The 26,513-nt window shown below is 38.8% G+C and overlaps 1 protein-coding gene across 4 annotated transcripts; it reads right to left on the reverse strand.

Moving 5' to 3' along the window:
• Window positions 1-325: 325 nt before the first annotated feature.
• Window positions 326-26,142, reverse strand: LOC121992400 (nudix hydrolase 15, mitochondrial-like). Of its 4 annotated transcripts, none has more exons than XR_006114884.1 (5): window positions 25,800-26,142; window positions 25,566-25,708; window positions 3,603-3,722; window positions 3,249-3,527; window positions 326-453 (listed from the first exon to the last, which is right to left on the reverse strand). XR_006114884.1 is itself a non-coding variant. In XM_042546727.1 (4 exons), exons 1-4 carry the CDS (start codon window positions 26,059-26,061, stop codon window positions 3,303-3,305), a joined length of 750 nt encoding a protein of 249 aa, XP_042402661.1. In that variant the 5' UTR covers window positions 26,062-26,142; the 3' UTR covers window positions 3,168-3,302. The 4 variants fall into 4 exon arrangements, 1 of the variants encoding a protein (XP_042402661.1); XR_006114883.1 differs by lacking the exon at window positions 326-453 and adding an exon at window positions 847-1,148; XR_006114882.1 differs by lacking the exon at window positions 326-453 and adding an exon at window positions 847-1,538.
• Window positions 26,143-26,513: the final 371 nt, after the last annotated feature.

Consider the following 26,513-nt stretch of genomic DNA (forward strand, 5'->3'; position numbering starts at 1 on the left):
AGAAATTTTGATTTTCAATGAAAACAACATGATAAGAAATACAAAACCTGATAAAACAAGGATCATAGCAAACATAACCCTTGTGTGAAATATTATACCTCATAAAAGCACATTTAACATATTGAGAAAAAAAAGTTTATGACGTTCATAAGGGTGGCAAATGAACAGACAAAAGTATGCATGGTAAGATAATTAGGATGTTTAGGAAAACGACGAAAATATGGAGATTCAAATTCCAAGACACGTGAAGGGAAGCGATTAATTAAATAAATTATTGTACATAAAAACCTCAACCCAGAATTTAGATGGAACAAAATATTGAAGCAATAAAGTTCAATCAACATCTAACAAATGTTGATTCTTTCGTTCAGCAACATCATTTTACTAAGACGTATAAGGACAAAAATGTACAACTTTAGGCCCCTTCCCTAGTATCTTCCCCGATACCCGATCCTGCATAACACGATCGTTACGACATTACAGTTATTATCAACCAATTGTCCTACCGAAATGAGACTAGTAGAAAGCTTATGAGATACCAAAACATCTTTGATTGAAGAGTTAATATCCCCAATAACATGAATAGGTAATGTACTAACATTAACCATATGAATATTTTCATGATATTTGTTCAACATTACTAAGAGTCTCAAGATAACTAGTCATATGATTGGATGCACTAAGAGTCCACAAGCCAAGATAAAGATGGTGTAGTACATGTACCTTGAAGTCCTAAAGTTGTAGTAATCATTTGTTATCTATTGAACCATTTCAGGAGTAACAATAGCCTGATTAACTTAATGATTATGAGGACGAGTAGGACATTCTTTGATATTATGCCCACACTTCTTACGATGGTTGTAAAAAATTTTGAATAGTGAACAACAATGTTTGTATTCCTTACAACTATAGCATTAAACTTCCCTTGAGCTGCATAAGCAATTGCATTATTATACATTTTTCTTTGCAGGATAATTGTTCGTGTTACAAGACACTGCTCTTCACACAGCAATTCTCCAAAAACCATTCAAAGAGGAGGAGCATGATTCATCAAATTAGAGTGGGCTGCCCATATCCAGGACGTAGTTTCATCAAAAATTGATCTCTCTTGCACTGTTCATGCACCTCTTAAACCACAAAAAGAGAGCCTGCTTGTAGTTTGGCATAAATTATGTCATCAACATATTCAGTTCATAAGTTCTGAAAATTAGAAAAGTAATCTTGAACGGAGGGATCGCCCTGAGAGTAACTAGCAATCTCGTACTTTAATTGAAAATGTTTGGTTGTATTGTCTTGATTGTAAACCTTTTTTAAATATTCTCACATGCCTTTAGCTATCTTATAGGGCCTCAGATTGGGAACAAGCAACTCATCAACTGATCCTAAAATCCATGTCATGACTCTAACATCCTTGACTTCCCAGTGAGCCAATTTAGAATGCATAGTAGGTGCTGAATCACTACCATCAATATAACCCCATAATTCTTTTCCCACGACAATTAAACGAAACTGAAATTCCCAGGTAGAATAATTCTTGCCTGTGAAACACACACCAAAAATATCCAAGTTGCTAGTTAACATGATACCCAGTACTCAAAAAAAATGTAAACCAACAAATGCAACAAGTGATGAAAATCAACAGATCCAAGAGTCCAAAAGATTGAATTGAAATAACACTAACAAGAATATAAATATTACCAGAGCCAAAATCTAGACTTCATACTAAGACACTAAAATTCTGAATTAAAGCTTTGATACCATGTCAATTGGATTGAATACCCTCACAATGAGAGTTTTTCTCATTATATGGAACATATTAGAGATTTCCAGCCATAGATCCAGTCTGATTTCTAGTAATTACATGAAGTTATAGTTATTCTACTAATTACAATATATTTACCGTCATAATATTAATAAGGAAGTTACAGGTATTACAACATATTTAAATCTATAATGTTAATTAAGGTTTGATATATGCCGTCAGCAACAAATGGGAAAGTTGTGTGAGAAGGAAGAAAAAGGTTCACGAGAGGAAGGTGGAGTCTATTGTGCAACTATCGACAAGTGATAACAACACAATTAATGCAAATAAAGAAATATATTAGTATCAAAAAACAATAATTGAAAAATAAATCAACAACTATATGATTTGGTTGAAAAGGTGTTCATGACTGCATTACCTTTTCACTTGACTATTCAACTTCCCACTTGACAAAGTCAAGTTATTATAGTCAAAATTTTAATTTCACTTAGCATTATTTAAAGTTGTCTGGGTCATTAGTTTTATAATTTATCAAAAGTTTTTTTTAAAAAAAATAAAAAGTCAATCAAGTTTTATTAGGATAATCAAATTTGATTAGAGAAAATATTTTATTTTATAAAAATAAGTGATCTTATCAAATTATAAAAAAAGAGTTAAAACTTAAAATCACATATAATGGACAAGTTTTTGAGTTAATATAATTTTTAATTTCCTTTTCTCTACGTTAGAATCAGTCACTTCCTTTGGATGAACATCGTATCTTTGTCCTTATGTTATATTGCATCAACAGTGGACTTTGAGCGATGGTTGCTAGGTTAAAATAGCAAGATAAAGAAAAAAAAAACATGGGTAAGGAGTGAGTTAGGTTATTAGTTGGATTTTTTACAAATAAATCCACTCCTTTTTATAATTTACAACTTGGTCAAGCAAAAAAATACTGTAACATTTTTATGTGGCCATTCTGGTACATAAAGGGTTGCTCTTCGTTTGACGTTGAATCTTCTGTTTACTTCTTTCATGTTGCTTTGAAGGCACATGCATAAACAACTTAGGAAGCCAGAGTTATGCAGCGAGGGACCACAACACAACCCGTCTTATGGCCCCATAAGGATTATGAATGTTAAATCAAACCCTAACACATAAAAACCCAAACAATGACTACTATTCATTTACTTAGATTTTATGGGGAGATAAACAAGAAGCACAATCTATGGGTATTGCCTAGGTCGACAGGAAATTTTTGATCGAATGAGTTGGATAAGGTGAATTGTCATGCAAATTGATATAATTTTTGATAGTGCAATACATTATTGTTGATATAGCCATTATAAGGTTTCTGATGTTTTTCAGGTGGTATAAGGTTTCTGATGCCTTTGATCTTTCCTAAATTATCAAAATATCTACATTTAAAAATCAGCATTATTTTCAAAACTAAAGAAGCAATATTTTGATACTAGAGAGGTGGCTTATCTTGTCTCGTTATTACCTTACACAAGGAAACAGAAGCACATATGAGCTTTCTGTAGAAATAATATGAATTTCATGGCATTGTGCAGTTCCCCTTGATGCAGCGTGGGAAACGATACCTAGGCCTTTGCTCGAGAAAAGAAGGTGTCCTATCGTAGACAACCGATGCAGCATGAATCAAGATGCCTGCAGTTAAACCCCATATAACAAACTGTTTGTTCTCTGTTTCAAAGTTGAAATAATGGATAAGATATTTCTCCCCCATCCACTCTCGTTCTTCAGATCTCCGGTTTTCATCCTATTCAATAAAGATATCTAGTATGAGAAAATAAATAGATAAACAATTTAGTATAATGACTATAGTAACATGAACCTTGAGGAACATTTCTAAGGGTGCATCAAAAACTGTTTCCACTTCCGAAGCATTAGGTTTTGACTTGAATGACTGCTTATCAGAAAGTATACCGATCACAGGGACTACTCTGAGTAGATGCTGCAAAATCATTTAGGTAATAAATTATCTGACCTAATGTAAGCAAGCATATTATCTGTATCAAAGCCTCCCTGATTCCTGGCATCATGCTGACATCTCTCATTGGCAAACATGAGACGTTAAGTGGAACCTTAACGTTATATAAATATTCTGGCACTTTCAAGTGTAAACATGAGATGTAACGTTCTATAAGGTGTGTAGTGCTTTCAAATGTAAACTTGAGCTGTTGGATGTCAAATCTTTCTGGTAAAGTTTCCCTGAGAGATTACCTATGGTTCTAGTCATTCTAATATGATTAAAACACTGCCAAACAATGAGAATAGCAACATACCTATTGGATTTTTTTGTATCAATTAATGAGAATTTTAGAAGGCAAGGTTCAGTGTTTTTGTTTGTTCATTTAGTCTCAGCATTGCAGCATTTAGATAATACAATATTTAAATCTACTGAACATAATCTGAAAAGAATATTAATGCTAAGGATCAATGGAAATAATTACTAACAAATATGACCAACGTATATAAAGCTTCTCCCATAGAGATATAACTAGTGTAAATTGGAAAGAGATTACTTTCACATAGAAACTATTCTTTCGTTGGAAATAATTTAATTTAATTCAATTTTCATATTAAATAGACCATATTATTTAACTTTATTATGAATTATTTTTTATTAAATGGCACACATTGTTAAACTTTAATGATTTTTTTTATTAAATGACCACATTATTATATTCATTACTTTATTAATATTGGTTAATGAAGAGACAACACCCAAATTCATTAAATGTGTAATATAAGGATGAACTTCATGGAATGTGTAATATGATAATGAAAGATTTAATTGAAAATAAAGAGACAATTAATTTGCACACTTTGATGGAATGTGAACTGTAAGGTTGAAAAGTTGATATCCCTCTACCTAATAAATAGATTTTTTCTCCACCAAAAAGCACAATTGAGAATATAGATCAAGAGGGGGGAATATAATTTTCTTGAGGGGTGCTATCATTTTCTTAAGTAGTTATTAGATATATTTACATAAGTTTCATAGTGTGAAAATCATTTTATTCAAAATTTAGATATTAAAGCTTGTGCAAATGTAAGACTAAATTTGCATATTCACAAACATATATACAGTGTGGTATTAGAGCACTTGTTGAGAACTTGCAATTTTCCTGTTTTTTTCTCTCTTGATGGATTTTGGATTAAATGTTTTTATGTTTTTCTTCCATTGTCGTTTACATATACAAATAACTGTTAGTAAGAGCCCTAGAGCCAATCATTTGATGATTGTATAGACTCATGTATATCATATTCTTGTATATTAATAAAGGCATTTGTTTGGTTATTATACTTATTTATATTAGTGCCAAATAGACTAAGTATAATAGCGTCCTTGAGTAGAAGGTTCATACCTATATCAATCGATTAGTTGAATCGATAGTGAGATGATATAGGGAACACTACTCTAAATCATTCCTAGTCGAGTATTAACATTCAGGGACAATGTTAATACAATAAGACTAGCATGTAGGTCAGCTCGATGACTTGATCTCACAAGTCATGGATATAGAGATATCAAGCTGACACATGGGTATGCATTAGAGAATGTATACTGAATGACCCGCCATGAGAAAGTATCATGGATCGTTATATGAGTGTCATATACTTTCTCATGTGGCTATTAGTATGACTATTAGTCCTTAGACCGAAGTCACCATGGATCCCTACATAAGGAGTTATGTACTTTAGTTTAAACGCGTCACCCGAATCGGGTGGACTATAAAGCGATTCGGGTATATAACAAATTACGAGAGGGATGTGAGTGATGTAGATGAGATCTATCCCTCCATGTCGGGAGAGACATCGATATTCTTGATAGAGTGAGACCACAAGTGTATGGCCCAAATGAGTCAATATGAAATATTGAGCTCATTTGATCGAGTGAGTCTACTCGGGTTCAAGATTTAGATTGGTCAGAGGATGACACGGTCTATTGATCAATCTAGATGTCAGGATAGAAGGACACGTGGCACATATTTGGAGGAGTCACAATTAGTAGTCACAAGGTTAGGTTGGATCTCAACAGTGCGTCTAACTTTGGTAGCAAGGATTGAGTTCGAGATGCCGCTCATTGCGTATGTTTTAAAGGAGTTTATAACATCGCCAACGTTACAAGCACCTATTGGGTCACCCAACACGACCATGTGCATGGAGATTAGGTTCATATGATGAAACAATAGGTTTCGCTTCATACGCTGAATCAAAGATTGGATTCAAATTAGACTTATTGAGTTAGACTCAATTAGATTCAATTGTTGAATGAGTCTAATTTAAATTTGATTCATGAGTCAATTTATATTAATGAATTGAGATTCATTAAATTAAAATTGACTTGAATCAAAGCTTGGATTTAACTCAACAAGGAAGAGCATTGGTCAAGTTTGACTTGACCAAATAGAGGTTGACACATCAAGTTTTGACTTGATGAATTGACACATCATGAGGATGACTCATCCTACATGGCATGCCACATCATCCCCTTATATAATGGTGTGCCACCTCATGGAGGTTACACACCATTAATCCTCTTAATGTGGCCGGCCACATTAATGCTACACATGTGGTGGCCGGCCACACTAAGTGAGGAGAGGGTTTCATTTGGTGGCAATTGAATGGTGTTCAATGCTTCTTCTTCCTTGGGTGCTTCTCCCTCTCTCTAGCTTGCTGATGGTCGTGGCTTCATGGTGGAGAAGAAGTGAGAGTTGATTCCAAGCAACTAGGTGGTGTGAAGGTCACAAAAGGAGAGTACCTAGAGGAGTGTGTGAGTTCCTTTTTCCCTTCTCTCCTTTCTCACCTTTTAGATCCAATCCGAGAGCCCTAGAAAGTGCTAGCACACTTGTGGGTTCTCCTCTCCATCTTTGAGTGGTAGAAGACCACTCCTTGTTCGTGTGGATATCGCTAGAGGACCGTTCGCTTGACGGTCTCGAGATCCGCCACCTTGCTGCCGGGATTACGAAGGGCACGATCAAGGGTAAATGTTTTTTCCTCGTAGATCTAAGAGTCGATCGTGTTTTAAACTCGTACTCGTATTTTTTAAGTTTTACCATGCACGAGATCCGTGGCTTGGGCGATTCGGTTTCGATGACAGCGGTTTCATGACCAAAAACCCAACGATGGTATCGAGCCACGTCAAGGTTTCGAGTTTGTTTTATTTTTATGAAAATAAAACCCTTCTGTGATTTTCTGTAAAATTAGTTTTTATGATTTTATGGGTAATTTTTCCGTAGAAGCGCAGCACAAGTGTCTCTTCGTCTACCGGAAAGATTTTTCCAAAACGGCTTCGTTTTGCCCCAAATCCGTTTGGGACAGCGGGCTTGGGTGCCATTAGATCGCAAAGGAGCAACTCATGATGGTTAGATCGTGGGTAGGGGTACTGCCCCTAACCCCGCAAGGGGATTTGCTCCGCGATTGCACCCAAAATCGCTAAAAACGAACCCGCCGGGAAGATTTTTCCGAAACGGCAATGTCTTGGCCCAAATCGTTTTGGGACAGCGAGTTTAGGCGCTGTTGGATGGCAAACGAACCCTCGCGATGGTTAGATCGCGGGTAGGGGCGCTGCCCCTGGCCCCGCAAGGGGATCCGTTCCGCGATTGCGCCCGAAACCGCTAAACGGGACAGCCGGGAAATTTTACTCGTAAAAATTGTAAAAATTATTTTTAAAATTATAGAAAATTATGAAAATATATCATTTTGAATTATATATTAATTTTGTGATAGTCATGGCCCAAAAACCCAATATGATTGGATTGTGTTGTAATTCATAATACGGCCTGCGTGCCGTTATGTGTTTGCGCGTGTTGTATGTTTTTATTTTTCCGCGACCTACACGTCGTGCCTTTCTCTTATATTCTTGTTGTAAATTAGATTTAGACTCGAATGTAACTCGAGTTTCAAATTGTAATGTACAAATTGGAGCGGTGGAGGGTCCATACGAGACGGAGTTCCGAGGCGGGCACGAGCAACACAAGGTGGTCAAAGGGAGGAGCTTGGAGAAGCTGTTGACCCTAGGTTGACCATTCGATCTTCTCATTGGCTTGAGAAGATCGTAGTAGGGCCATGACACAAATAAATTAATTAATTACTTGTGTATGTGATGCATGTTTAATAAGTAATTAATTAATTAGTGCCTACGATTAGATTAGATCTAAGTCGCGTTGACGCACCCTTGCGATTAGATTAGATCTAAGTGTGCAAGATGCATCCTTTCGATTAGATTAGATCTCGATCGAACCAACTCTAAATGCCTAACCGTGCGTGATACCTATCACTACCTCGATCACACGTGTATTGTTGAATCGCCAAAGCGAGCAATACATATTATCTTAGTAAGTGCGGAGGGACAATCTTGTCCCCTTATCAACGCACGTGGGTGAATATGAGCTCAATTAGATTGAGTATTCCTAGTTACTCGGTTGGATCGAGTCAACTATAGGCATTATTCCAACGGTTGGAAAGATAGATCAAAATCACATCTATATTAACTCTCGGGCGTGTTAGCCAAAGCTAACTCGAGTTTTAATATAAATGCGGATATTGATTTTATAAACAAGAGTTCGTAGAGATGTAATTGGTAATCGTTACCTACCGATCATACTAAGCTTTGGGCGATTAGCAAAGCTAACTCAAGGGTTAGTATGATGTGGATCTTGTCCCACAAGAATTATAGAATTCAATGGGAGCATCGCTTAATCACGACTAATTAAATGATTTTAAAGAATATGATATTTATTTCAACATTTTTCTGTTGTAGATAACCATATATGAACATTTTCTCTCTGCGATCCATCCTTAAGAAGGACAAGCTCAACGGAGCAAATTTCTGGGATGCACAGAACACGAGAATAGTTCTCACCCGAAGCGTAATCGACGCGTTCGGCGGCCCATCTCGAGGCTCCTCCGCCACCGCCAGCGAAAGGCATCGAGATACTTACAAGAAGCATCGAGACGACGTTAGATGTGTCTTGTCTTACGCTCGCAACCATGAACTCGAAATAAACACGAGTTGATGAGCGCTTACGATATGGTTGAACATCTTGTCACTATATCAAGGACAAGCAAGGCGTAAGAGGAACTCAAAGAATACCGGAAGATCTTAAGAAGAAGAGAAATAAGATTTAACTGGTATAAATGTTATAGAAGTCAACCCTCTATTCTTCATCGTGGGTATTAGATCTGGATGTGCCGCACATTTGTACTAATGTCTGTTGAGGAATAGCAGGCATCGACGAAGGTGAGATAGACCTACGAGTAGCAATGGAGCACGAGTTCGCTATCGTAGGAACTTATCATCTATCTCTTCCCTCAGGCTTGTACTAGAATTAGATGATTGTTGTTATGTGCCTTGACTAAGAACATAATTTCCGTTTCTTGTTTGGACAAGAAAGGATTTTCGTTATAATAAAGAACAAATGTTGTTCAGCCTATTTAAACGATATGTTCTATTGTAGTGCACCTCGATAAGACTCTATATTCTAGATCTAGAGAGCCCTATCTATAACGTAAATACTAAGAGGTTCAAGTCGAATGACACGAACCAAACATACCGCACCGCCGCTAGGTCATATAAATGCGCTTATCCCACTCCATAAGGATGGTTTCTTTGGACTCATTTGATTTTCAATCATATGAGATATGCGAGTCATGCCAACGCTTTAGTGGACACAGCGAGAGAGCGACTGATTTGTTGGGACTCATACATAGTGATGTATGTGGCCCTTTCAATGTCTTTGCTAGAGGCGGTTATAGATACTTCATCACATTTACTGATGACTTCAGGAGATATGGTTATGTGTACTTGATGACACGTAAGTCGAATCCTTTGAAAGTTCAAAGAATTCAAGAATGAAGTACGGAACCACCTTGGCAAGAGTATTAAGATACTTCGATCGCGGTGGTGAATACTTAAGCCGTGAGTTTCGTGACTATTTAGGCGAGTGTGGGATTCTATCCCAACTCACTCCTCCGAACACCACAGTGGAATGGTGTGTCCGAAAAGAAATCGTACCTTATTAGATATGGTACGGTTTATGATGAGTCACACGGATCTTCCGACGTATCTATGGGGATACGCTCTAGACACAGCAGCCTTCTAAGGCCGTGATAAAGACACCGTATAGGATATGGATGGGAGAGAGTCTTTTTTGAGGATTTGGGGTTTTTAGGCTTACGTTGGACGTCAAGTCTCAATAAATCCGACAAGTGCTATTTCATCGATATCCCAAGGAAACTAAGGGATATTATTTACATTCGACGTTGAGGTAGTGGCGAAGACCGGGTCTTTCAGAGAGGGACTTTGTTTCAGAAGACTAGTGAGCGTTCGATCTTGAAGAAGTTCGAGATGCGAACAATAGCATCGATGCCTCGATGGAAGTTGAACTGGAACCACAAAGTGTTGTGGATGATGTTGTTCCAGAAGAGTTGAGGAACAACAACCGCCGATTCAATAGATACCTCTTGGCAGTCGATAGGGTGCGTCGTCGATCGAGATACTCATTTCTCTTGTCGACCACGATGACATTGTGCTCATAGAGGATGAGCCTACCACTCATGTGTGCAACTCATGTACAGATTCGAGCTAGAAGCCACGAGATCGAGATGGAATCCACGTACACCAACCAGTATGGACTTTGGTTGATCCACTGAAGGGTAAAACCCATTGGGTGTAAGTGGGTCTTTAAGAGAAAGGCATGGATGGACTTATCTATAAGGGTCGCTAGGTAGCTAAAGGTTTCAGATTCATGGTATTGACTATGATGAAACCTTTTCTCCAAGCGATGTTTAAGTCCATTCGGATCGTGCTTGCTATTACGACCTACCATGACTATGAGATATGGCGGATGTCAAAACCGCGTTTGAATGGAAACCTACTCGAGGATGCGTACATGACTGAGGGTTTTGTAGATCCACATCATACTGAGCTGCGTAGGTCCATTTATGGACTAAGCAAGCTTCTCGAGCTGGAATCTTCGATTCGATGATACGATCAAACAGTTTGGTTTCATCGAGAACGAAGATGAGCCTTGTCTACAAGAAGGTTGTAGGGGACATAGTTGTCTTCCTCGTATTGTATGTGGATGACGTACTACTCATTGGGAAGGACATCCATGCTTGATCTATCAAGACATGGCTAGGGAGTTGCTTCTCGATGAAGGACTTAGGTGAGGCAACCCGCATTCTAGGATCTGATCTATAGAGATGATCTAAGAGATTGTTTGGCTAAGTCGAGTACATTGACAAGGTACTCTACGGTTTGCCGTACGGAACTCCGAAGGGATTTCGCGATGTCGCGTGGCGTGAGTCTTCGAGACTCAAGGTCCCTCTTACAGAGGAGAGAGACCGCGTGGATCGGATCCCTTATGCCTCACGGCCATAGGATCGATCGTATACGCCGTCTTATGTACTCGACCGATGTCTCGTATGCTTTGAGCATAACGAGCCACTGGATAGCGGTCAAGAATATTCTTAAGTACTTAAGAAGGACTAAAGAATATTTCTTGATATATGGAAGCGATGATGAGCTAGCTGTAAAGGGTTATCTAGCTTCCAGACCGACCGGGATGACTATAGATCGCAATCGGGGTTCGTATTTTGCATTAATGGTGGTCTGTCGGTTGGAAGAGTTGAGCGGGATCACGATGGTGATTCTACAAGTCGTTGTTGCGTCAGAGGCGTGAAGGAGGCGCTGGATCCTGAGTTCATCATCGAACTTAGGGTGGTTCTAGCATCGCCGACCCAGTTGAGCTCTATTGGACAACAATGGAGCTATAAGACGAAGGATCACACCAGCGGACCAAGCACGTACTACGGCCATCTCGTTCGAGAGATTATCGATGAGGAGATGTGAAGATTTCAGAGTACCTACAGGCAGATCCCTCGACCAAGGCTTTGGCACGGAGAGAGCGTGATGGTCACACTAGGTCATTGGCCATTCGATATCTTGATTGGCACTAGTCTAGTGGAAGATTGTTAGTAATAGCCCCATTACCAATCATGAGATGATTGACTCGTGTATCATATTCTTGTATATTAATAAAGGCATTTATTTGGTTATTATACTTATTTGTATTAGTGCGAATAGACTAAGTATAATAGCGTCCTTGGTAGAAGGTTCATACCTATATCAATCGATTAGTTGAATCGATGGTGAGATGATATAGGAACACTACTCTAAATCATTCCTAGTCGAGTATTAACATTCAGGATAATGTGATAAGACTAGCATGTAGGTCACTCGATGACTGATCTCAGTCGTGGATATGAGATATCGTGATACGTGGGTATCGTTAGAGAATGTATCTTGAGCGACCATAGTGAGAAAGTATCGTGGATCGTTATATGAGTGTTATATACTTTCTCGTGTGGCTATTAGTATGACTATTAGTCCTTGACCTGAAGTCACCATGGATCCCTACGTAAGGAGTTATGTACTTTGTTTAGTCAAGCGTCACCGAATGGCGGGTGGACTATAAAGCGACTCGGGTATATAACAAATTACGCAGAGGGATGTGAGTGATGTAGATGAGATCTATCCCTCCTATATGACAGACATCGATATTCTTGATAGAGTGAGACCAGAAGTGTATGGCATACCCAAATGAGAATATGAAATATTGAGCTCGTTTGATTGAGTGAGTCTACTGGGGTTCAAGATTTAGATTGGTCAGGATGACATGGTCTATGCCTCACGTTGATCAATCTAGATGTCAGGATAGAAGGACACTTGTCATATAGTGAGTCACGATTAGTAGTCACAAGGTGATGTTGGATCTCAACATTTCTTGTAACTTGAGTATGATGATCTAGATGCCGCTCATTGCTTATGTTTTAAAGGAGTTTATAACATTGCCAACGTTACAAGAACCTATGGGAAGAACACGTGCATGGAGATTAGGTTCGTATGATGAACCAATAGGATTAGATTCATATGATGAATCAAAGATTGGATTCAAATTAGACTTATCGAGTTAGACTCGATTAGATTCAATTGTTGAATGAGTCTAATTTAAATTTGATTCGTGAGTCGATTTATATTAATGAATTGAGATTCATTAAATTAAAATTGACTTGAATCAACTTGGATTTAACTCAACAAGGAGGCGTTGGTTTGACTTGACCAAATAGAGGTTGACACATCAAGTTTTGACTTGATGAATTGACACATCGTGAGGATGACTCATCCTACGTGGCATGCCACATCATCCCCTTATATAATGGTGTGTCACCTCCATTAATTTGGCCGGCCACATTAATGTGGGGGTTACACATGTGGTGGCCGGCCACACTAAGTGAGGAGAGGGTTTCGTTTGGTGGCAATTGAATGGTGTTCAATGCTTCTTCTTCCTTGGGTGCTTCTCCCTCTCTACAGCTTGCTGATGGTCGTGGCTTCATGGTGGAGAAGAAGTGAGAGTTGATTCCAAGCAACTAGGTGGTGTGAAGGTCACAAAAGGAGAGTACCTAGAGGAGTGTGTGAGTTCCTTTTTCCCTTCTCTCCTTTCTCACCTTTTAGATCTAATCCGAGAGCCCTAGAAAGTGCTAGCACACTTGTGGGTTCTCCTCTCCATCTTTGAGTGGTAGAAGACCACTCCTTGTTCGTGTGGATACCGCTAGAGGACCGTTCGCTTGACGGTCTCGAGATCCGGCTACCTTTTTGGACGTTGCGGGATTACGAAGGGCACGCATCAAGGGTAAATGTTTTTTTTCCTCGTAGATTTAAACTCGTACTCGTATTTTTCGAAAGTTTTACCTTGCACGAGATCCGTGGCTTGGGCGATTCGGGGTTTCCGCGATGCGAAAAGCGGTTTTCGCGGCCCGAAAAACCCAACAATAACAAAGCTAGTCAAATGCATGAAGTTCCCACCAATGCGGGGTACAGGGAAGGGTCTAGTGTACGCAACCTTATTCTATATTGCAAGAGGTTGTTTCTACGAGCGACTCAATCCCGTAACCACCAAGTCACATGTATATTTACTAGTACAAATATAAATATATAATTTTGAATATTTTGACAAGAATAATAAATTAATTATGAAAGCTTATGTGGTTGTATATGCCAAGCAATTATCAAAAGAATTTTTTAGATTGAAAGTTCTGAATGTTTCTATATTTTTTGGCATCCCAACTTACGAATAAAAAAATGTTTTGGATAGGAGACCTAGGGCACAAACCTTATCAGCCTCTTGCTTGGTTCCTCAACATCACCATCAGAGTTATCTGGGTGACCAATGAGCTCAAGTAGAGAAACTTAAGTTGCAAGATTGCTTCAGTACAGAAACTTCCCAAGTGGAGCTCAAGTGTTTCTTGAATGCTCTGCAAGAGAAAGCAGGTTTTCCTTATATAGAAGGCCAGTAGAGACGCTGGGTGCTCATTGGCCCCATCATCACGTGCTCTTACTGCTTTGAGATAAGAAAGCATCTTCTTTTGAGTCATTTGGATTGCTTTACAGTTTGCAATCTATTATTGATGTACTTTCCGCAAAGTCTTTACAGGTGGAAGGAGTCCATTCTTCTAGTCACGTCTTGTACTAGTCGTACAGCTGTAACCAGCTGTTCGACCATTTGCTTGGTGGCTGGATACCAGTCACCCCACCAGTTATCAGACGTACTCCTTCACTGGCATTCTTGTCTCTTCATGGAGTGTAACAGCTGAAGCTGCTGGAGTGCTTTGTGTGCTTCTGCCGCGGCTTGCTGTTGTAGTTCATGTAGTTGCTCCCCGATCCTTTGGTCATCGTCAATATTGATGGGGAACTGCCTTCTTGATTGGAGTAATTGTTGATACTGCCATACGAGGCAGCCAAACTGTTGAGAACCTGGATCATCATCACTTGGGCCTCCGGACTGGGTTTTTCCTTTAACTCCAGGAGGGCCGGTGCAACGAGCTCCAGTTTGCTGAGGGTTTCGCCCGATCATTCTGAAATAATAAGGGAATTTATTAGTCGAGATAACGCATCAGCTAACTGATTATCCTTCCCATCAATGTGTTCGAATTGAATGTCAATTCCGATCCCGGTGATATAATCTGTGAAAGCTAGCCATCTGACTCGGGATGGCTTGTTATTTGCAGATTTACCGAAAAAGCTCATTATAGCTTGGCAGTCAGTTCTGATGATCAACTCTTCTTTGTCCAAATTATAAATTTTAAAGGCTGTTAGAGAGTTCATGACCGCATGTATTTCGGCGTCTATGGTTGACTTAATTGGAGAAAACTTGCCACTGGCATAGGCACAGATTTTTTCAATGGACTTGGGGTCGTATTTGTTATTTTTCTATTTGCAAATCCCGCCCCATCCTTCCATACATCCGTCGACCTCAAGGATAATAAAGCATTTCTCTAGAGGGATTTCAAGATCTGGCAACTGTTGAATTGTCTCCTTGATTTTCTTGACCAAAGACTAGTCTTGTGAATTCATACGTTTATCACCGGTGAGGCTGGTCTTAGCATATAAAAGGACTTAATAATTTTCCAAGATTAGGGATATAAGCCCTGGCATAATTAAGAAGGTCAAACCAGGAACGGAGTCCTTGTTTTGTCATCAGATCGGCCTCCTTGAAGTCAGAAATTTTTGAAATAATGTGGGGTTGTAATTTGATTTTTCTGTTCCCCAAAATTGCTCCCAGAAATTCAATTTTAGGAACCGCCAATTTCATTTTGGTTGGGCTTAAGATCAACCCATTCTTCCTGCAGATCTCTAGCATAGTCCTTAAATGCTTTGCATGATCTTTCTCAGTCTGTGAGAATACTAGAATATCATCTATATAAATTGCTATGAAATCTTCAGTGCCTTGGAAGCAATTATCCATTTTTCTTTGGAAGATGGCGAGGGCATTTTCAATCCGAATGGCATAACCAACCATTCATACAGTCCTTCTGGTACCAAAAAGTCGTCCATTCAATAGAGTCTGGGTGCATAGCGACCTGGTGGAAACCACTTTTAAGGTCAAATTTTGAGTATATTTTGCTAGTACTAACCTTTTTCAAGATTGTATTAATTCCAGGAAGGTTGTATTGGTCTTTATTTGTTAAATCATTCAACCGCCTGCCGTTAAAGACCATACGTTCTTTACCCTTGATCTCTCGACCAAATTTTGGATCTATAGTGGTACCTGAGTTGACAATTATAGTTGTAGTTCTGTGTCTACTTTTGCTAGGCCTGATAACTCCAATTTCAAGTAAAGCCTTAATGTGTTTTGAGAAGGCTTCCTTTTGTTGAGTTAGGTGCTTTAGAGGGTTGTCTTCTATGATAAAGTCTGGATTTTTTATATCTAATTGGCAGACAATTTGATTTTTTGCCCAATGTCTTAGGGGATCTTCAACAATGTAACCTTGATCTAAGTTCTTTCAATAAAGGGGCAAATTGCTCCTTAAACTGCTACTGTGATTGTCCAACTGAATAATTCACCATTTCTTATATCTGAATATTCTTCCTCTTCTAATTCTAATTCTTGAATGGCTGCAATAGAGATGGATGGTAAAGTGTTAAGGTTTTTATAGAATGTTACCACGTTGCCTTCTATCCTTACTCCACCATGCATTGCTCTGATGAAGTTGCAACCAATTATCATTTGGATGTTATCCCCTAGCTTCGTGGGAAACTATAAGTGTAGGGGATCCTGAATGTATTTTCGCCAATGTGCATCCTCCCTGGGTGCATCTTCATGTTTGTTGTCTGCTGGGAGTTTATGCCACTGAAATTAACTACGAACGGGTTTTCTTTCACGACTTCCTTTGGAACTAATCCTTGATCTACGCAGCAAGTGGATGCTCCTGTATCTAGTATTGCTTTAAGGGGGAATTTAGGAATACCTAGTATGTCAACCTCTATGGTTAGATTGTACAGCATGTTTTTAACAAGAAGAGGGCCTCTTGCTTCTTGTGCTGCAACCTTATAGGTTGATTCTGACAGTAACATATTAGCAGCTTCCTCGGCTTCATCCTCCTCCTCGTTATCAAGCTGCCTCAGGTCTTCTCCTAGGTCCCTTTCAAATTATAGTTCATCATATAAAGATTTATAGTATAGTACCTCCTTTTGTAACCGCTCGATTTCTCCTTCGCACTATGAAATATAATATTGTTGCTCCTGAATTAATTTCTTTGGAAAAAATAGGGCAGGAGCTGATGGAGCGACAGGTACTTGCTTGTTAAGATAATAAGGTCCTCATAAGTTGCAGACCGTCATATGGCAATTGGGGTATCCTTGCTCTCCGTAGCGTTGCCCTTTTACAAAATGTGCAGTTAGTGGGTTGAGGTGGTGTGATAACCTCATTGAGATGCCACTCATGTAGGCAAATTAACTGTTCCTCAGTTATTTTGATTTGCGGGTGATATCCTCCGTCTACTTGGCCAAGCATAAAGATAGAGTTTGTTAAATGTAGGGTCTAGATTGACCTTTAAAGTTCCTCGTTATCTTCTTCTCCTTTAGAGATGCTAAAGATAGCATCACTTTGTTCTTCCCCTTCCTGGACTGATAGTTTCTCACAGTCTTCAGGGTTGTGTTGTTAGGGCTGATAATATTTCAGTTGCTTGATCGATTTGTGGAGCGTGTAGGAGAAGTAAATGTTATTCAAGTTGTTACGGATAGTGTAAGAACAATGTGCTTGCTGGTAAGAATTTATTTAATTTTTTCTTATCATTATGCTTTTTCTTATTTATATATGTTAAAATTATCTAGTTTTCTAACTTCTTTTATAGGAAAATTATTAGAAGCAAAAAGGTCACACTTGTATTGGACTCCTTGTGTTGTTCACTGCGTCGACTTGATCTTAGAAGATATTGAAAAATTGTCTGATTTTAAAACAACATTGAAGAAGGCAATGAGTGTGAATGCTTACATTTATGTTCGCCCCGACATGGTAAATATGTTGAGGCAATTCACAATACAAAAAGAGCTTTGTCGGGCGGGTGTCACAAGATTTGCTACTGCTTTTCTCACTCTTGAAAGGATGCACCTACAGAAGCAAAATTTAATAAAAATGTTCATTTCAAAGGATTGGACAGAGAGTAAATGGGCAAAAGAAGCGGCGGGGAAGAAGAAAACTAAAATCATCATGACACTTAGATTTTGGAGCAGTATTGCACATATTTTAAAGATATATGGCCCTTTAGTCCGTGTTCTGAGACTGGTTGATAGCGAAAGAAAACCTGCAATGGGCTATATTTATGAGGCTATAGATAGGGAAAAAGAAACAATTATAAAGGTCTTTAAGGAGAAAGAAGAGAAATATAAAGAAGTATTTGAGATCATTGATAAGAGATGGGAATGCCAACTTCATCGGCCTCTGCATGACATTATTTGAATCCAGAATATTTTTATTCATACACAGATTCAAATATCTATGGAGAAGTGGTGAATGGTTTGTTTGAAACTATGGAGAGATTGGTTTCAAACGCTGCTGAGTAAGATAAAATCACTGCCCAGCTCTCTATATATCGAAAGGCAGAAGGGTTATTTGGGAGGAATGTGGCAATTAGACATAGAAGAGCATTATTTCTAGCAGAATGGTGGGAATACTACGGAGCAAATACCCCAGAATTGCAAAAGTTTGTTATTAAAGTGCTTAGCCTCACTTGTAGTGCTTCTAGTTGTAAGCGCAATTGGAGTGTATTTGAGCAGGTATATAATAAATATAAATGTTTAATACTATTAGTATGTTACTTTTATAAGTAGAAAATATTCTTTGCTATTTTATTATACTTATTGTGATTTTTGACATTTTGTAAATTCACAACAAAAAAAAGAATAGGCTAGCTCACAGCGCTTAAATGATTTGGTATTTGTGAAATACAATCGTGCCTTAAAATTTCGATATGACGCACGTGATAAGATTGACTCCATCTCTTTGACAGATATTGATGATAGTAATGAATGGTTGATGAGTAGAATGGATGGAGAAAGTGATAGTGAAGAAGATGAGTTAGTTTTTGAAGGTGATGACTTGACATGGGATATCGTTGCTAGGGCTAGTGGAGCTGAAGAGCTTGAATATTGTACTAGAGGAGAAAATATTGCATCCATGACCTCTAGTTCACATGCTAGGCCTAAACAAGTCGAGAAGGGAAATACATCTTCCTCTATGAGACACTCATCTCTAAGACTTAGAGATGAAGAAGAAGAAGAAGAAGAAATTGAATTTGAAGAAGATGAAGATAAAGAAGAAGAAGAATATAATGAGGATGATCTTGAGCTTGATGATTAATTTGACTTATTACGCTTGTTTTGATGAATTTTGTTAGTTTAAATTAGAAAGTTGAAACTTGAAAGTTTGAAACTTTATTAATTTTATCATGGTGTTGTTTTGCTTGTCATATTTGATATTGATGTGTGTGGAATATTAATAGTTATCATATTTGGCATATTATATGAGTGTGTCAATAGTTTAGTAGTCATCAACCTCATGTTCAAGAGGCACGCGCCTCATGCCTCGAGCTCTAGGAGTCCTTTGCGCCTCGGTGTGCCTCGGCCCTCTAACAACACAGCCCTGAAGACTGTGAGATACTATCAGTCTAGGAAGGGGAAGAACAAAGTGATGCTATCTTTAGCATCTCTGAAGGAGAAGAAGATAACGAGGAACTTCAAAGGTTAATCCAGACCCTACATTTAACAAACTCTATCTTTATGCTTGGCCAAGTAGACGAAGGATATCGCCCGCAAATCAAAATAACCGAGGAACAGTTAATTTGCCTACATGAGTGGCATCTCAATGAGGTTATCACACCACCTCAACCCACTAATTGCACATTTTGTAAAAGGGCAACGCTACGGAGAGCAAGGATACACTACCCCAATTGCCAGATGACGGTCTACAACTTATGCGGACCTTATTATCTTAACAAGCAAGTACCTGTCGCTCCATTAGCTCCTGCCCTATTTTTTCCAAAGAAATTAATTCAGGAGCAACAATATTATATTTCATGGTGCGAAGGAGAAATCGAGCGGCTACAAAAGGAGGTACTATACTATAAATCTTTATATGATGAACTACAATTGGAAAGGGGCCTAGGAGAAGACCCGAGGCAGCTTGATAACGAGGAGGATGAAGCCGAGGAAGCTGCTAATATGTTACTGGAAGAATCAACCTATAAGGTTGCAGCACAAGAAGCAAGAGGCCCTCGTCTTATTAAAAACATACTGTACAACCTAACCATAGAAGTTGACATACCAGGTATTCCTAAATTCCCCCTTAAAGCAATACTACATACAGGAGCAACCACCTGCTGCGTAGATCAAGGATCAGTTCCAAAGGAAACCCTAGAAGAAAACTCGTTCGTAGTTAATTTCAGTGGCATAAACTCCCAGCAGACAACAAACATGAAGATGCGCCCAGGGAGGATACACATTGGCGAAAATACATTCAGGATCCCCTACACTTATAGTTTTCCCATGACGCTAGGGGATATCATCCAAATGATAATTGGTTACAACTTCATCAGAGCAATGCATGGTGGAGTAAGGATAGAAGGCAACGTGGTAACATTCTATAAAAACCTTACCACCATTAACACTTTACCATCCATCTCTATTGCAACCATTCAAGAATTAGAATTAGAAGAGGAAGAATATATTCAGATACAAGAAATGGTGAATTATTCAACTGGACAATCACAGCAACATTTTAACGAGCAATTTGGCCCTTTATTGAAAGAAGTTAGAGATCAAGGTTACATTGGTGAAGATCCCCTAAGACATTGGGCAAAAAATCAAATTGTCTGCTTTATCATAGAAGACAGGCCTCTAAAGCACCTAACTCCTCAACAAAAGGAAGCTTTCTCAAAACACATAAAGGCTTTACTCGAAATTGGAGTTATCAGGCCTAGCAAAAGTAGACACATAACTACAGCTATAATTGTCAACTCAGGTACCACTATAGATCCAAAAACTGTCCGAGAGATCAAGGGTAAAGAACGTATGGTCTTTAACTACATGCAACTGAATGATTTAACAAATAAAGACCAATACAGCCTTCCTGGAATCAATACAATCATGAAAAAGGTCAGTAATAGCAAAATATACTCAAAATTTGGCCTTAAAAGTGGTTTCCACCAAGTCGCTATGCACCCTGATTCCATTGAATGGACAACTTTTTGGGTACCAGAAGAACTGTTTGGTTATGTCATTCGGATTGAAAAATGCCCCCGCCATCTTCTAAAGAAAAATGGATAATTGCTTCCAAGGTATTGAAGATTTCATAGCAGTTTATATAGATGATATTCTAGTATTCTAACGGACTGAGAAAGATCATGCAAAGCATTTAAGGGCTATGCTAGAGATCTGCAGGAAGAATGAACTGATCCTCAGCCCAACAAAAATGAAGATAGCTGTTTCGGAAATTGAATTCCTAGGGGCTATTATGGGAAATAGTAAAATTAAATTACAACCGCATATTATCTCCAAAATTACAGACTTAAAGGATGAAGAGCTAAAATCAACCAAAGGGATGAGGTCATGGCTCGGGCTCCTCAACTACGCCCGAAATTACATTCCCAACTTGGGCAAGCTTTTAAGCCCATTATATGCGAAAACTAGCGCAAATGGGGATAAATGTCTAAATAACCAAGATTGGGCCCTTATTAAACAAATCAAGGGTCTGATTCAATGTCTACCAGATTTAGAAATACCTTCAGAAAAATGTTTCATCATCCTAGAAGTTGATGGATGCATGGATGGATGGAGCGGTATATGCAAATGGAAGCAAAGCAAATTTGATCCAAGATCTACTAAATGAGTTTGTGCTTATGCTAGCGGAAAGTTTAACCTTCCTAAATCCACCATTGATGCGGAAATAACAGTTGTTATGAATTCCCTGGAATCACTGAAGATTTATTATTTGGACAAAGAAAGTCTTATCATCAGAACAGATTGCCAAGCAATTATAAGTTTTTCCGGTAAATCTGCAAATAACAAGCCATCCCGAGTCAGATGGCTAGCTTTCACAGATTATATCACCGGGATCGGAATTGACATCCAGTTCGAACACATTGATGGGAAGGATAATCAGTTAGCTGATGCGTTATCTCGACTAATAAATTCCCTTATTATTTCAGAATGGCCGGGCGAAACCCTCAGCAAACTGGAGCTCGTTGCACCGGCCCTCTTGGAGTTAAAGGAAAAACCCAGTCCGGAGGCCCAAGTGATGATGATCCAGGTTCTCAACAGTTTGGCTGCCTCGTATGGCAGTATCAACAATTACTCCAATCAAGAAGGCAGTTCCCCATCAACATTGATGATGACCAAAGGATCGGGGAGCAACTACATGAACTACAACAGCAAGCAGCGACAGAAGCACACAAAGCACTCCAGTAGCTTCAGCTGCTACACTCCATGAAAAGACAAGAATACCAGCGAAGGAGTACGTCTGATAACTGGTGGGGTGACCGGTATCCAACCATCAAGCAAATGGACGAACAACTGGATACAGCTATACGACTAGTACAAGACATGACCAGAAGAATAGACTCCTTCCACCTGTAAAGACTTTGCGGAAATGGTGGACTCGTAAAGAATCTTGTACCAAACCCACTAGTTTATGTTCCCTGTCTAGTACATCAATAATGGATTGCAAGCTGTAAAGCAATCCAAATGACTCAAAAGAAGATGCTGTCTTATCTCAAAGCAGTAAGAGCACGTGATGATGGGGCCCAATGAGCACCCAATGTCTCTACTGGCCTTCTATATAAGGAAGACCTTCTTTCCCTTGCAGAGCATTCAAGAAACACTTGAGCTCCACTTGGGAAGTTTCTCTATTGCAGAGCATTCAAGGAGAATTTGGATTCTCAAATGGCGTTGCTTGCTGAAGTGACGGGATAGGGCACGCCAGCGCCTTCCCTACCAGCCTTGCTGGGATCCACTGAGGACAAGGACTCTCGGGGGTGTTGGGGGTTTTATGACTGTGGATTTGATCTGGGAAGGACCTAATGAACAGACAAGCTAGTGAATTGAAGTTGGAGTTGCAAGGCTTCTTGTAGGATCCAACCAATGCTTAGATGATTAGTAAGGATCAAGGATCATTTTAGGTCAGTTAATTGTAGTTTTGTTACATATTCTGATTGGAACTGTAGAACTCTGTAACAATGGGGAGGAAGAATAAAGAAGCTAGACTAGCAATAGCAACTCATGTGGAGGATGACATACAGCCTGAGTGGAATAACCTCAATGTGTTGGTGCTTAGAAGCTGCTACAATGGCGTGAGCTGAATCTTCCAAGACAAAAGGAACAGAAGATATTGGGAAACAGCCACTAGGATTTGAGTTTAGAGACCATGAGGGAGCAAAGACACCAGATACATCAGAGTTCCTTGGAGAGGATGATATCAGCATGGAAGAAAACAATCCAGCAAGGATGTAGAAGGAGAGTTACCACTATGGCACAAGCACAGCAAGTGTTTGACAAAATGTATGAACAGCAGGTTGGGAAGGCAAGCAAGGGCACAAGGGCAAATGTGTTCAAGGAGAATAAGAGGCAAATGAGTGACATCGTCCTTATGGAAATGCAGGAGGAAGATGAGGTGCAACTGCTGCCAAGTGATCTAGGCAAAGTCAAGAAGGCTTGAGGGTTTGTCTTATGAGATATTTCCCAACTAGATTTCCCATCAATCTTTCAACTTTACAAATCATGGAGGTCCCATGTTCATATTCGGTTCATGGTAATGGGTGACTGAACTTTAAACTCGGGAAGGAAGAGGATAGAGATGAAGTGCTAAGCGGGGACCGTATTTCATCTATGCCAAAACATATTGAAAATCATGCCGAGATTGTTTAAATTTGATGACCATGAGATCACTCGTGTACCGAATTGGATCAACTTACCATGCTTGACCTTAGAATGTTAGAATGCAACCTATTTGAGCCGAATTGTATTGAAGCTGGGTAAATCATTATATACGGACATGATTGCCCGTATCAAGAAGCACATATCCTATGCTCGAGTGCTGGTTGAAGTAGATGCGTTCAAGAAGTTAAATTACCTATTGGGGATACGAGCAAAGAGTTGTCTTTGAACATAAGCCATAATTTTGTTTGCATTGCAAAATGTTGGGGCACAAAACATCCAACTGTTGAAATTTGAAATGACAAACAAATGGTATGGCAAACACATTAAGTAAGAGGGCCTCTAGGGCAAAGGTGCAGCAAACAACACATGAGAACAAATATGAACAGACAAGCAAGCCAGTTGCTGTGAATGTTTTGGACTCAAGAATACAGTAGCCAATTCCTATTCACAGTACATTGGAGCATACATGTCAGGCACAACAAGCTGATAACCACTCAGTTTCAGTGAGATTACTGGGGGTGGGTGCGGATGCAGCACCCAACAGTGGGAGCAGCAGAATAATAGAAGGGAGGCAGAGATGCGAGAGCAGTATGGAGGCTGAGGAAAATAATCAAACGGGCTCATACAGGATGTTGGTCAACCATATCATAGTGGGGAAACAACAAGTAATAAGTAGGCCAAAGGGAAAGTAATTATTAGCAAATTGAACCTCGACGAAAGAGCAAGGAAGCCTCAAGCCCTCTTTATAACTTAATGAAATTAGTCAAATGGAATATAATGGGCTTTAATTTACCCCTTAAACAAAATGGGATGTGTCACCTCATTAGGACTCACAAGATAGACTTGATGGAAGTTTTGGAGATGAAACTTACTATAAGAAAACTGATGACATAGAGAAAAAGTTTGTGACGTGGAAGCCAATCAAGGGAAGATGCTAGTTTTGTAGAATCCGGATATAGTAACTTTAAAGGCCTTCAAAATATCTCCATAAGTAATTTACTACAAAGTTAGTTGCAAGGTAACATCCATTTCATTTCTAGTCAGCTTTGTATATTGTATATGGATATCATATTGTAATTACCAAGAGACCCCTATGGGATAATCTCAAGGATAGGATGGATTTGACCACCCATGGATAGTGGTGAGAGATTTTAACAGTGTCGCAACACCAAAGAAGAAGATTAATGAAGTGGAAGTAACAGAGATATTATAGTGCTTTCTAGTCTTGGGGCTAATTGATATATCATCTGAGAGTTGCTTTTACACATTGTTCAACAACACGATATGGTACAAGTTAGATAGATTAATGATGGACCCACTATAGCAATAAGCATATTTTTATGGACAAACGAATTATTTGGTGAATGTCTATCAGATGACTCTCCTTGGTATCGTTGTTGCAACCAGACATGCAAAGAAAGACCTGTTTAAATTCTTCAATATGTGAGTCAAGTACTCTAAATTCACAGCTCATTTATCTTTTATAAATACAAAATATTAATTCTTTTTTTAATTATCGTATCTACTATCTCCATTATTTTATCGGTGAGTGTTCCTAGGTTCCATATTCCAAATCTAAGATAATTAGTATTTCTATAATGTCTATTCGTATCCAACCTAGGGTGTGAGAATTCATACATATTTAACACTACAAGTTCTCATAGAGATATAATGATCCTTGCTAAGATGTTACAATCCCTACAACGTTCCTCTGGAATAACTAAGCATTAACATAATAGTTTGATGAATCCATGCATAATATTTGTCCATGTTTTAACATTGGCAAACAATCTAATATAACTCTCCTACTTTATCCAAGTTTGGGACTGGTCGTGGCAGAGTTTATTCGTCATGGGCTGAGTTTCCATGCCTCAATCATCACGGCAGACATTTCTTAAGAGTTATGTCATGAATAATGATAACAAGTATTAACAGTGATAAACAATTCGAACCAAAAAAATGCTTTCTTGTGACTAGAAGACAAGAGAAACCAAGATACGATCCTTGAAATCGAGTTACCCGGGACAAGAACGGCTCCAGAAGAGCAACAACAGTGACAATCGACGGGTCCAATCCTATTTCTTCCTTTGCCTCACGCGTCGCAGTATCGGCGTCGTCTTTGTCGCCTTCCTCCATTTTACCGCCGGGCAATGACACTTCACCTGCAGTAGCCACGGGTGCTTAGTCGAAGGCAAGATCCCCAAAATCCACATCCGCAATCCGATCTCTCTCGAACCTTCTAAATCAACGTACCGGAGTGTGTGGAAAGGTTGCGCGATCGCTTAGTGAGGATCACACGGAGCTCGCCGCGTTCGCCCACGAAGAGGCAAATCAGGACAGCTGCCCTCTTCGGCTGGAACGGCTTCGGCAGTGAAGCCTGGGCCTCGGAGATCCCCATCGAGGAGAAAACCTTCCCCTTCTCGTCCATGTCGTCCTCGTCGTCCGGCGGAGGCGGGGGCTTGTAGAGGCGTAGGCGCTGGATCAGCTCGTAGAGTCCGCCGGGAGCTGAGTCCATGGCTCGGACTCGGGACTCGGGACTCGGACAGGAAATCTTTTTGGAGAGCTGCTCCCCCTAACAGCATCCCTCCCCTCTCTCTGTTTCAAATGACTCCTTTACCCTCTTCTTCTTTAAAATTTTATTTATTTTTAATTTAATTTTATTTTTTTAATTAATTTTATTTAAAAATAACTCCCATATTTATATATTTAAAATTTTATTTAATTTTTATTTAATTTATTTTTTAATTAATTCAATTTATTATTTTTTCAATTTTATTTAATTTTATTTTTTAATTAATTCAATTTATTATTTTTTCCAATTTTATTTAATTTTATTTTTTAATCAATTTTGTTTATTATTTTTTAATCAATACTTTATTTTTATAATTTTATATAAATTTAATTTATTTTTATTTTTTAATTAATTTTGTTTATTATTTTTTATCAATACTTTATTTTTTAATTTTA

Source organism: Zingiber officinale, chromosome 6B (assembly GCF_018446385.1).
Source record: "Zingiber officinale cultivar Zhangliang chromosome 6B, Zo_v1.1, whole genome shotgun sequence".
Lineage (NCBI taxonomy): Eukaryota > Viridiplantae > Streptophyta > Magnoliopsida > Zingiberales > Zingiberaceae > Zingiber > Zingiber officinale.